General features: G+C 38.4%; 1 protein-coding gene across 2 annotated transcripts in view; it reads right to left on the minus strand.

Moving 5' to 3' along the window:
* The window catches only part of LOC149318677 (myoferlin-like), a 112,381-nt gene that overhangs the window by 27,132 nt on the left and 72,212 nt on the right, over nt 1–13,037 (minus strand). For both annotated transcript variants that reach the window (XM_089510260.1, XM_089510259.1), the window contains 8 exons: nt 11,578–11,733; nt 10,382–10,513; nt 9,261–9,424; nt 5,469–5,583; nt 4,086–4,191; nt 3,062–3,201; nt 2,747–2,920; nt 1,902–2,010 (listed from right to left, as the gene is read on the minus strand). In XM_089510260.1, the coding sequence (XP_089366386.1) occupies nt 1,902–2,010; nt 2,747–2,920; nt 3,062–3,201; nt 4,086–4,191; nt 5,469–5,583; nt 9,261–9,424; nt 10,382–10,513; nt 11,578–11,733 (1,096 nt within the window). The remainder of the gene's footprint in view (nt 1–1,901; nt 2,011–2,746; nt 2,921–3,061; nt 3,202–4,085; nt 4,192–5,468; nt 5,584–9,260; nt 9,425–10,381; nt 10,514–11,577; nt 11,734–13,037) is intronic.

The following is a 13,037-nucleotide window of genomic DNA, read 5'->3' on the forward strand; positions in this document are numbered from 1 at the left end:
CCTTGCTACCTGCTGGGGTTTGGTCCAAAATCCACAGATGGTCAAGTCCCATTAAATATAATGGCATAGTAAAATGGTGTCCCTTATATACAGTGGCAAAATCAAAGTTTGCTGTTTGGAATTTATACTTTTTTTGAATATTTTTAAGCCATGGATGGTTGAATCTGTAGGTATAGAGGGCCAACTGTATTTAATTATTATTGTTATTGTGTGCCTTCAAGTCAGTTCTGATTTATAGTGACTCTAAGGCAAACCTATCACAGGAATTTCTTCGCAGAATATGTTCAGAGGGGGTATGCTCTTGCCTTCCTCTGAGGCTGAGACAGTGTGACTTGCCCAAGAGCACCTAGTTGGTTTCCATGACCGAGCGGTATGCATCAATTTAGAAATCATACTTTTTTGTTTGTTTATTTGATTAGGCTGGGGTTCTGATTGGAAACCCAATGTAGGAGGATTATGACTGCTGCTTCTGCATCATTATCATCAGTTCTCAATCTATTCCAGTAACATTTAAATATGGTAGGTCACATGCTATCCTTCATATCATTGCTACCATCCTAAATACACCCAAACATGTTTGAGCTGAGAAGCTAAGCAAGGTCTTACTTGGTTAGTACTTGGATAGGAAACCATAAGAGAATACCAGCTAACTCTAGGAAGAGCTAGGAAACAATCCTGCCTAGGCAGCTTCTCCAGTCAGAGCTGTCAATACTGGACTAGATTGGATCAATGATCTGATTAAGGATTAGATGGTTTCCTATTTTCCTATGTTCCCTCACCCAAGGGCAGGAAATATTATTAAAGTAATCATATTTCTCACCTCTTCCACACAATCTTCTGTATTCTGCTTTTATCAAAGAATTGTAAATATGGTTTTGTTTGTTTTGTGGCAAATTGGCCATTAACTGAACCTTTTGAACAACATTCCTTAAACCAGTTGGAGATATCCATGTGATGGAACAACAACTTGGGCTATCATTTCCAGCTACCATGGCCAATGACTATGAAATACAGGTTTGTTTACTTTATGGAAAATTTCACCATTAACTGAACTTGGCCTCAAACTAAAGCAGCCTGCTGACCTCGTTTCTGTGGCCAATGGCCATGTTGGCTGACAATAATGAGTGCTGTGATGAAGAAATCTCTTGGTACTGCTGATCAGAAACATAATTTTGTTCCTGGAGCAATAGAAAGAGATTCCACCTAAACATTAGGAAGTACGTACTTCCTGATGGTAAGAGCTGTTTGACAGTGGAACACACTGCCTATGAGAGTGGTGCTGGAGTTGCCTTCTTTGGAGGTTTTTAAACAGAGGCTGGATGGCCATCTGTCTGATGTGCTTCTTGCATGGCAGGGGGTTGGACTGGATAGCTCTTGAGGTCTCTTCCAACTCTAGGATTCTATGATTGTAAGGAAAATGTAAAGGAAATTTAACTCCAAACCTTGTATGATATTTCAGACTTAGGATGGCAGAAGCAAATGAACACAGAAATGGAAAGTACAGTAATATCCAAAATCCACAAAACAGCAATATTTTTATTAGTCCAATCAAAATGCATAGAATACATGATGCGTGCTTTTGAAGCATGGCTGGCTTTGTGAATTTTAGTTATCCCAATAAAGGTATCACTGTTTTATGGAGTTTTGATGTTATTGTATTTTTCTGTATTGCAAGCATGGCTAGCCCTGGATAGGATTAGAGAAACAGAAGAACACATTTGTTAAACAGAATCAAAAAGACAATTTCTGATACTTTTTACTCTGATCGTATCTAAAACGAATGTTGGGTAACAAAACGAATAGGGGAATTTTTTTGCAAGCATAGTTAGGTAGCAAGAACAAAAAGTCCTGTGTAACTTTAAGAGGAATCTTGCCTAATAATGAATTTTGTATGAACTTACTGTCAAAGTAGCAAGAAACTATTGGAGTGTTTGCACCAAATACATGTGTTGCTGAATCTTTGCCCTTCTCAGAGGTCTTGTCTCCATCATCGATGCTTGTATCTGCTCCCTAAGATTATATGTGAATATAATTTATTGTTTATTAAACATCTAAAATTGCACATAGATTACACACAAAACAATCCCTATTGTTTTGCAATCAGGCTTACAGTCTAAAAATGACATATTACAGAAGAGGGAAAGGGGGGGGGGAGAAGAAAAGGGGTGCTATACCATGTGTTTAACGTCACATGTAGTTTGGCCCTTGGGTGGTTGTAAATTAGAGTTAAAAAACATTTGGCCAGCCAAATGTTCCCAGCATGGGCAGTTGTATGAAAAAACTGGAGTTTTAGGCCTTACTATATGGAAGGTCAGAATTTTGCACCCCTGTTGTAAATGTTTATGCTTTGATACTGAAATACAGAAAATTAAAATTCTAAAATCTAGAGACTCTGCCTTGCTTAAGAGTCTACATTCTCATGTGTTTGATGCTATGATATGAAAGCCTCAGTTGTTTTAACTGCCACCACACAAATAGAATAAACATAATCCCACACTTCACAGCCTCATTGACATACTAGCTTTCAATTATTTTGTAAGGATTGGTGGAAAACTTCAATCTGTATCACCAGCAGTTTTCATAACAGAAGTCAGGCCCATGTACATGTTTAACATTTTGTTGACACTTTCACACAACGTGCTAAGTGATCAATAAATTTCACTTCAAACCTTTTCAAGCACCACTTGTTTATTACAACTTAACTCTGAGATCATAATACAACCTAAGGCTAGCTGTTTGTACTTACAAGAGCCCCTTCAAGCTTAAAGATGGCTGCTGCACCATGTGTGTCAGCAGGAGCCATTTTTCTCCTCCAGCGCCTACGGCGGAAAGTATCAGAACTGCGTTGCTTCCAGTGAAACTTCCACCCAATTAAAGATGCAAATTCCCATCCTTCTTGATCTTCATAGGATGTGGCTCCCTAAGAAATAATCACAGAAACACAACCCACATCCGTCAAATTGAAGATATAATCAACTTATTTTTTTATTTTTCAGCTTTACATTATTTTCCACCCCCACTCCATTATTTTGAAACAAATGTTGAAGTTTGGTTGTCTTACCCTTGATGAAATTGTTTGGTTTGGATCTTTTCTCCGTTTTCGAATAAGTCTCCTTCTTCTATGTGTATGATACATTTTCTCTGCTGCACCCCATGACTTTGGCTTATTGTCTGGAGGAATGGTAATTCCGTATTCCCAGCCTAAAGCAACACAGGTGAAATATACATTACCTAACATAAGTGGACTCTGCCTCAATGACAAACATAGTGGCTGTTTATCCTACCTCTAACTATCATAATTTCAGAGACACAAATAGTTGAATCTTTGCACAGTGTATTTCCTCACTAGACCCATTCTTTAAATAGGTACTAACATTCCTCTCAGTCTTATATGTTTATGCTCTCGACATTTCCTAGGCAACTCAGAGAAATAGTTCCTAAAATACTTTAATTAGGAACCATGCCATAATCATCATTCCCTGTTTGTTTGGTCTATGATGTTTAGGCTTCCCCAAACGGTACATCTGTCATCATTTCAGACAACAAGGCCAGACCTATCTGAAGGTTAGGCAAATACGATTCATAATTTGTGGACACATTTGCCTTATGTTACGAGCTTGCACAGCATCATGTTAAATCTTAACATAGGGATGGGAAACTGTGGAAAGGACTGCATTAGCCCGTCAAGAGATCTTAGAGGGCTGCACCCTGCCCATGTTTTTTGCCTTCAAACACCTACTAGGGAACATTGGCAGCATTTTCACCATGTTATTAAGTCATCTTTTTTAAACGATAGAAAGTGAGAAGAAGTCACTTCTTGTTTCAAAAAGGCTCCTCTTGACCAGTATGGGGGGCAAAATGTGGTGAAAATGCCCTCAACATTTTACATCCACTGAAAGTCATCTTAGAGCAAAAACATTTTTTAATTGCCATTTTTTTATCCTGAGGGATCAGGTGGCCTCCAAATGGAGTAGAAATACCCTTCACACCCTCAGAGAGCATTTGGTCACATTTTCTTAAGGGAGATTTTAAAAAAGTTTTGACCCTGTGGATCACACTTTGACAACCCTCATCTTAATTCTTACCCTTTTCATCCACTGCTCGATTGATGTCATACACCCAAGCATCATCATCCCAAATCCAGCCAGGGGGACAGGTTATTTCACTTGGTGGTGCTGCTTTTTCTCCATTCTTTGAAACAGAAGATATATACACAAAGATTGCACTTCTTCAAAAAAAAATACAAGAGCTGTATACATTGTAAAGCCTAATTCTAATCATAATTAATTCAAAATAAGATCAAAAATCATTGTGGTACCTTTCACTTGGCACTAGTAGTGTTATACAACAGAAGCTAACCAAAACTACAAAAAAGATGACACTACCAAAATTTAGTGGTGACTTGTGCAAGTGAAAATACACTTCAACAGAACAAGGAAACTCCTGTCAAACTGTCCCAAATTGTCAAATAGTTCCTGCAGCAGAGCTTGGAAAGTAACTTTTAAATAATAGTTATAGTCATAGTACCAAGATTCCAAACTCAAATTAATATTTTTAAAGTGAATCTTTGCTTTCCCATTGTTCAAAAGTATCGAAAAACTTAATATAAGTGGGGTACAGACCGCCAGAAAGAGGCGCCAGAAAGAGGCGCCTCTCTTTGCTGCGCAGGAGCACTGCAGCATACAAATTGTGCGGCGCTGCTGTGCAGCAGAAAAGGAGCTCCAAAAAGTGGCTCCTTTTTGTGGCACCGCAAAGCGCTAGAGACAGCACGTTTATGTTGTAGCTGCGCAGCACCGTTTGGAGGTGGTGCAGCTGCGACGTCATTGTTACGTGCGCCATCTGTATGGCGCTGTGTAACGGCGGTGCGTGCATGACATGCTAGGGTTGTGGGGCATGTCCATGCACCACCCCAAGGCAACCCTAGCACGTTGTGGACACACCGCAAAGGGCCCATCTGTACAGGGCCTTAGTTACTAAAAACAACAACAGCAACAGTGCTACAAGCTGCTGGGCTGTGGTACAAAACACACTCTCTTTTTGTCGAACTCACCAACCACAAAAGAGCATAAAGAAGCCAAGAATGGAGGTGTCTCAATTTATCCAGAGGGTATTGGTCCCGTCTCCCTGGCCCAATTCAGACGGGACCTAAAGACCTTTCTGTTCCGGACCGCATTCCCTGAATAAGGTCCTATAGGCCTCCTCCGCCGCACTGGCAATGGGACTGGCTAATCCTGGGGCCTTTTGTTTTTATGTTTTTTGTAACTGTGGTATGCTTTTAATTGTTTATTATTGTATTTTAACTGTTGTAAACCGCCCTGATCTGATGGAAGGGCGGTATATAAATAAATTTATTATTATTATTATTATTATTATTATTATTATTATTATTTATTGTACTGTGTTGCAGACATATCTAACAAAAAGTTGCAATAGTTTTAAGATCATTGATCCAGAAAAACAATTCTCACCACATCTGTATAACTCTCTTCAGCTGCTTTCCATTCTCCTCCAGGATAGCGGCTTTCATTTTGATACACTTCATCAGTAAACTCAGTATGTCCAGCATCTGCTTCCGTCAACAAACTATGAAACCAGAAAGAGATTTTTAGTGCTCAGTATTGTGCACTGACATATCACCAATTTAGTACCATCCCTTATAGTTACTTCCTTATTCAACAGAAAGGCATGCATAAAAGTTGACATATTATACATCTGGGAAATCTGAGCCCGAAGAATTGATGTTTTGAAATGAAAAAGCAACCAGCACTTCCATGCATTATATACTTTCCTACTGTTATGAAACCAACTCTATCGCAGTCAGTAATAACAGATGTGTGTGTGTGTGTGTATATATATGTATATGCATGCATGCCTTTGGAGTAAACATGATGTAGTGGTTTGAGCACTGGACTACAATTCTGGAGACCAGGTTTGAATCCCTGTTCAGCCATGGAAACCCACCGGGTGACCTTGGACAAGTCATTCCCTCTCAGCCTCAAACCATGTGATAGGTCACCTTAGGGTTGTCATAAGTTGGAAACAACTTGAAGGCACACAACAACAACAACAACAACAACAACAACAACAACAACCAAGTATGCCCCTTCAAGTTGTCTGTCAGTCTATGACAACACCATGACTTTCACTGTGTTTTGTAACTTAGGCAAAGAATACTCAGAGGTCATTTTGCCAGTTCCTTCTTCTGAAACTGTGCCTACAGCACCTGTGCTATAGTTACAGTGTGCTTTATAAATTTGACATAAATACACAAATGCTAAGAACAAGAAAACTCCAAATATGTTTCCCCTTTTCATATATGATCTTTTAAACAAAAAACAAAACCCTGAAAATATGTATTATTTCTGTTGTGTGCCTTCACGTGGTTTCTGATTTATGTATAAAATGATACTGAAAATGCTAAATTAGCTGATAGCTGGTACTGCTAAGAACATCTTTCTGTTTTATACTGCCACCTACTGGGAAAATTCCATTTTGTACATAATCTTCTGTTCAATGCAAAGTGATACATATCACCTCAGCAGTTGTTCTGTGAGTTTATTTGCCTTTGAAAAATAAACTTGACAGCCTTTTTAAAGGCAAATGAGCATTCTGGTCTATATACATTTTGGGTCTGCAATGCAAACCTGCAGACTTTAAACTCTATATGTGGAAAATGTCTTATAACTTATATAAATACACACAGGATTCTAAACTGTTGTTGAATTTGATTTGAAGCCAAAGCAATTTAAGCAGTTTGACTGCAAGATTACAGTCAATTATTCCTGTGACATTACTTCCTTCCTCACTCATGTTTATTCCCTGCTGTGGAAATTAGGAGAGACATATACAAACAAAGCTAAAGGTATCATAGTTGTTTGTACATGTGTGATATTTATCTCTGAATAATGGAGTACTGTACAACTCCCATATCCACAAGGAGTCAATTCTTGAACTTATTGTGGAGACACAAAACATGGAGATTAGCGAAATCTATTGAAATGAATGACATCCAGTGGAAGTAGATCATAGAAAAGGCTAGGGAGGTATTATTTCTAGGTATCTCTAGATTCAGCAGTGCCACTCTATGGTCAACGTCTTCTGGACGCCATTCATTTTGACAGTATTCAGTAATCTCCATGGTTTCATATTTCCATGGTAAGCCTGGGAGCTTAATCTTAAGACCTTCTTCTTTTCCCAAGCTTTCCCCCCATGACTGTTGATCATATGGTTTTTGCCCTCCACCTGGCACGACTCTTGTAATGTTTTTGGATTCCCCCACTCAGCTGGCTGAGTATTGTTCTTTTTAATCCTGTGTATTGGCTTTATGGATTGTAATGTATTTTATTGATATTCTGTATGCCGCTTTGATCACATTGGAAAAGTGGGGTAAAAATAAACTACTACTACTACTATTTTTATTATTATATATGGGAGCCATACTGTACTCAGGTCCTCCCATATCCCAGATTGTTTTCAGCCATCAAGTCATCTCTTAACCTGGCTGTTATTGGCATCTTGATCCTGACCAGGTGTGGCTAGGAAGGTATTTGAATCAGGCTGGGCCTTTCTTCAAGCAATAGTCATTCTTTAGCCATTTTTCCCAGATCAGTGTTTTGAACTGCACTTCCCAGCTTTCCTTGACAGGATTTATGGAAGTTGTAGTCTAATGCAAAGGTACCATTTGGGGGAAAGCTGGTTTTGACTTGGCCTGTTAAACTACTAAAATTAGGCTCTATGAAAGAGTTTCTCCTTTGCTGTGCTGTCTGTACGTTGCCCAACTCCTTGTTACATTTTCCTTTTGGCTCATGCCTGGGGACTTATTCTGCCTACTTTCCACAGTCCTGTCTATCCAGAGATGCATAACTCTCAGTTCCTCACATGCTTCTTAAATGTGTTTCTTCCACTACTTTTCTGTTTATGAGTTAGCATAATGTAATGGTAAGAGTGTTGGATTTGCAGAGCCCCATATTCAAATTCCTGCTCAACCACAGACCTTAATAGATGAGCACATTCTTTTTCATTCAGCCTAGCCATCTTACAAGGTTGTGAGTATGAAAGTATGATGTGTGATTGCTGCTCTAAACTGCTTGAAGGAAAGATATAATTGCTGCCCTAAATTCCTTGAAGGAAGGATAGAGGAAAAATTATAATACAGAAGGAAGGATGTTGCTTCAAGAGGTCCTTTTCATCAGCCACTCCCAGGCTCTGGAATGACCTGCCGGACGAGATCTGCCATATTACCACCTTGGACGCCTTTAAGAAGGCTATTAAAATGGATCTCTTCTGGCAGGCCTTTCCAGACTAGTGACTTGCCTCCCCCTTACCCTAAACCTTACCTTTATTCTTACCCCCAAACCATTGTCTGCGACACCGGAACTGGCACTGACTTGATTGTTCTCATTCTATCCCCCACCCCAGAAGATGATTCATTTCTCATCCGAATCGGCCGGAAATTTTTTATTGTATTGGTGTTGGAATGTTTTAAAGTTTTTACCTGTTTAATTTCTTTTTAGGGGTTGTTCTGATTTAATGACTGGGGTGTGTGTTGTGGGTTTAAGGGTTTTTAATTGTATTTTTATACTGTTCTTATTTTATATTCATGTTGCTATAATCCGCTTTGATTCCCTGAAAAAAAGTGGAATATACATAAATACTGTTGTTGTTATTATTATTATTCAAGCATTAATTAAAATTTTACTGGGATAGTTTAGTTGGAAAGGCATATGCTCTGGATACATTTTGCCCCTTCTATTTTCATCCACTTTTATAAGCATCCTGTATTAAAATTACTTCCAGCCTGATAGTAAAGCAATGGTATCAGAAAAAAAGGATGTGGTTTATATGACTGGTATATGAAATGTCCAGTTTAAGTAAAGAAGGGTGGGACACATCCAGGAACTGGGCAGGGAGAGAGCCAGGAAAAAACCTGTACAAAAGCCTCTAAAGATTCAGTTTTTGGTAAGATGGAACAATAAATATAGTGAGAAACTAGAAACTACCAAATATGTTTTATGTATTAATAAAATCCAGTGTCAATATAGCCTTAGAATGTCTTTCCTCTGTGAGTATACTAATGTTGGTCATATAAATGGGTTAACAGGAGTTTTAAATGGACCTGTTGTACAATAAAATGCAATGTTTAATGGCTTTCTTCTCTTTCTGCAGAAATATTGAAATTTTCTCAATGAGAAATTATATCAGCCACCCATGCCCCCTCCCTTTGTTATATGACAGAAGGATCAAAACAAAACAGAACAAACCTTCTTTCAGGATCAACAAACCACTCGCCTTCCCACTCCCAGCCTTTGGGGGGCAAAAAATACTCTCTTTTCAATTTAATTTTTCCTGTGACATCAGAAAACTTATGACGGCCAACGAGTCCTGAAGTCCCCCATTTCCCAAACATCAGTGCCTGATTTTCATACTGTCAAAAAGAAGAATGAAGTAACTTTAAAGAGTAAACAAAAGTTTTATACTTTCAACATTTCACTGACATCTGACTAAAAACTTATGTGAATTTGCCTTACATTCAATTGGGCCAATAACCTTACACAGACTGAATCTCCCTTATCTGAAATGCTTGTGGCCAGAAGTGTTTTGTAGTTCACATTTTTCTTTGTATTTTGGATTATTTGCATATACTTAATAAGGTATCTTGGAGAGGGGTCTCAAGTCTAAACACAAAATTCATTTATGTTTCATATACACATACTGATAGCCTAAAGGTAATTTTATGCATATTTTAAATAAGTCTGTGCATTAAACAAAGTTTGTGTACACACTGAACCATCAGAAAGCAATTGTGTCACTACCTCAGCTCCTTGTATGGACAATGTTTTGGATTTGGGAATATTTCATATTTTGAAATTTCAGATAGTGGGAGACATAAACTGTACTCATTTATACTCATTTTAACTCATTGTTGTGTTTAATATGTTTTTAGCTTATTTAAAATATGTGTTTAGTTTTCAACCATTTAACCAGTTGTTTTAATGCTGTGTGTACTTGATCTTTTTGATACAGGGCAGGATAAATTTTTAAAAAATAATAATGGAGTAAACAAAAAAGGTGACATGTACTTGATCTAGTGGATACATGAGCCAAAGTGACTTAAATTCACCCATTTTCCCCTTTTCACATGCAGTTTCACCTATTTTCTGCACTTGTATACACAATTTATGAACCCAGAACTATATTATAAAATTCAAGGAAGCATTTAGTCCTGGTGACATCTGACTTCTGATCCATATGTTAGTTTAGGAGACAATTTGCTTAAAAATGTAAATGTGTGTGTGTGTGTGTGTGTGTGTGTGTGGAGGGAAATCTCCAGCATTCCCAATTGCAAAATTCAGGTTATAAAAATAATCATCAGGACACCTACCATTTCAGCAAAAACACTGAAAGTCCCTTCTGCAAAGCTGTTAAACTTCTTTTCTACTGCGCTTAAGCCGAGCCAAAAGTTAATTCGCAACTGTACAGGTATTTTGGTCCCATTGTTTTTGTCCTGTGGGTACTAAAGCACATAAAAAAGGAAAAGGAAAGAACAGCTGACCTCTAATGTGACAAATACCAATAAAACATGTACAATAGAAATGTGCATGACTTCAGCCTCAAGTGACAGTTTATTGACATGTATGGGCCTACCTAGCATTTTTGTGCACTGGAAGCTAATTCAAAATAGTAGCCAAAAGCATTTCAAATTAAGCAGTGACCTAAAACAACTTCTGAACAAATTCTAACTAGAACATTGCCCTGGATTTGCCAACATCCAGGAAACAAACACAAGTAGATTGTTAATTCTTTTCCTGTTTTTCTGTTCCTAGCCCTTGCTCAACAATGTGTTCAACCCTGTCCAATTTTTAGAACTTGGAGAACTCATTCTTAATGTTTCCTTGTAGTAAGACTTGGATATCCACAGTATCGCTCCTAATACTAATAACACTTGTGTCACCCACCCAGTCTAATAAAAATTGGAAGCACACTTCAATCTTACCCTGAGAAATTTACATTATAGAGTAGAAGGTGAGGAATATGTGCTCTACAAATGTAGTCAGATTTGATGTCCAAGGTTAATGGGAACTGGAATCTGACAACATCAGGAAAGCCACACATTTAACAGTTTTGAATGAAAAGAATAAGAATGAAACATATTCTTACAGGGGTGAATATATATCAATTTTAAAAAGTGGTTCTAAGGAGATCATTTTTCTGAGGATGTGTCTCAGAGATTCCCTTCCTTTGATTTAAATCACATGCCTTTTACATTGCAAGTAGACTCAAAAAATGTAGTGAAGTTCCAAATCTGAGGAGATATCCATATAGGTAGGTATGCGTGTTCATGTATGTATGTGCCTTCAAGCCGCCTGTTGACTTATGGTAAACCCATGAATTCAATAGGGCTTTCTTAGGGAACTTAAGAGGTACTTTTGCCAGTTCCTTCTTCTGAAATAAAGCCTAGAGTACCTAGTATTTGTTGATGGTTTCCCATCTAAGTATTAACCAGGGCTGACCCTGCTTAGCTTCCAAGATCAGACAGGATTTGGTGCCTTTACAGTATTTAGGGCTATATTAGGTTACCTTTAAAAAGATAGTCTGTGTTTTTCCACAGTATTTTCCAGAGCCTCCAGGACAGGTGGTGGAATAGAAAACCTCATGTGCAGGAACACGTGCATAGGCAAGCCTCTTCTCTCCCCGGATCATCCAGATGATCACATCAGGCATGCTATTTTGTGGCTTTTGTTTTCCATCAGGGAAAGAACAAAGATTTTAGAAAAACAGTAACATTTTCTGTTAATAATCAGTATTATTCTCTAGTACCACAGAAGGCTACCACCACCAAAGCTCTACCTATAATTTGTTTCTTCTGCCTTATTTTATATACCAGGAACAGACCCATGAAATATCTCCTGAAGAGGTATGTGAATTCTTGAAGGGTATCACACTTCGGAGTTTATCACACAGGAGGAATTTTTCTTAATTTCGAATGAAAAGAAAGTGGGGCCAGAACGTATTCACGTGAATTTGCTAGTTTAGCAAAGTTACATGTACTCGAATTGCGTTCAAACTGACTTCCCATTGCCAGAAAATAGCTTGCCATTGCGCAAAATTGTGTGTGGTAGTCTATCACGCAATAACATGAAACCCCATGATCACGTTCAGATTGCCATTGGATTATACTTCCAATTTCCCTTGTCTAATAAACTCCTTCCTAAAGAGTACCACAAATGTGTTCACATATGCACACACCCTTATCCACATGCTGCCTTTTTCTAGTCTGATTCCCTCCTTCATCCTCTTTAATGATCTGGGTTCTTGCTTTCATTCTTGTTCCCTTACCTCAGGCAAACAACCACTTTAGCACAAGAGGGAGGCTTCACACCCTACCTTTTAGCAGTGCTTTACTGAGCCAGTGAGAAATTGACCATGAGAAGGAGGAGGAAGATTGCAGTAGCAGCCACAGTCCCTCACAGTCCCAGCTGCCAGAATAACTCTGGGTGGATGTAGTAAGAACTACTGTCTTATCAGTCAAACTCACCTATGGCTGGAGATCATCCCAAATTCAGCGGCCAGGCATAGCAGTACAAATGGGAAATGGCTGAGGCAGGGTAGGGGAAGACAGGCAAGGACAGAAAATTGCTGGTAATGGCAGGGAATCACAGGGGGCTGCCCCTGTCAGTCTGCTCCTTGTCACTACCAATTCCCATTTGTGGAAAACAGTCATCCCTCTGTATACACAGATTCTTTATGTATGGATTCAACCATATGCATCTTGAAAATATTCCAAAACTCCCACCCTCCCCACAAATATTTGGAAAAATGCATTAAAAACTCTCATAATCTTCCCACCATGAAGAAAATATTTGAATTAATTTATTCTTCTTTGCAAGAATATGACTGAAATACATCAAGATTTACCTCCTTCATTTACATGAATGAGCATATGTAGATAGATCCAACACTATAAATAAACCTTATTCAGGCATTAATTACTAAGTTGAAACCAATTTGCAAAGGAGAAGGCCCCATCCTCTTCTTCT

Source organism: Sceloporus occidentalis, unplaced genomic scaffold (assembly GCF_023333645.1).
Source record: "Sceloporus occidentalis isolate IW3139 unplaced genomic scaffold, rSceOcc1.0.p SCAF_2, whole genome shotgun sequence".
Taxonomy (NCBI): Eukaryota; Metazoa; Chordata; class Lepidosauria; order Squamata; family Phrynosomatidae; genus Sceloporus; species Sceloporus occidentalis.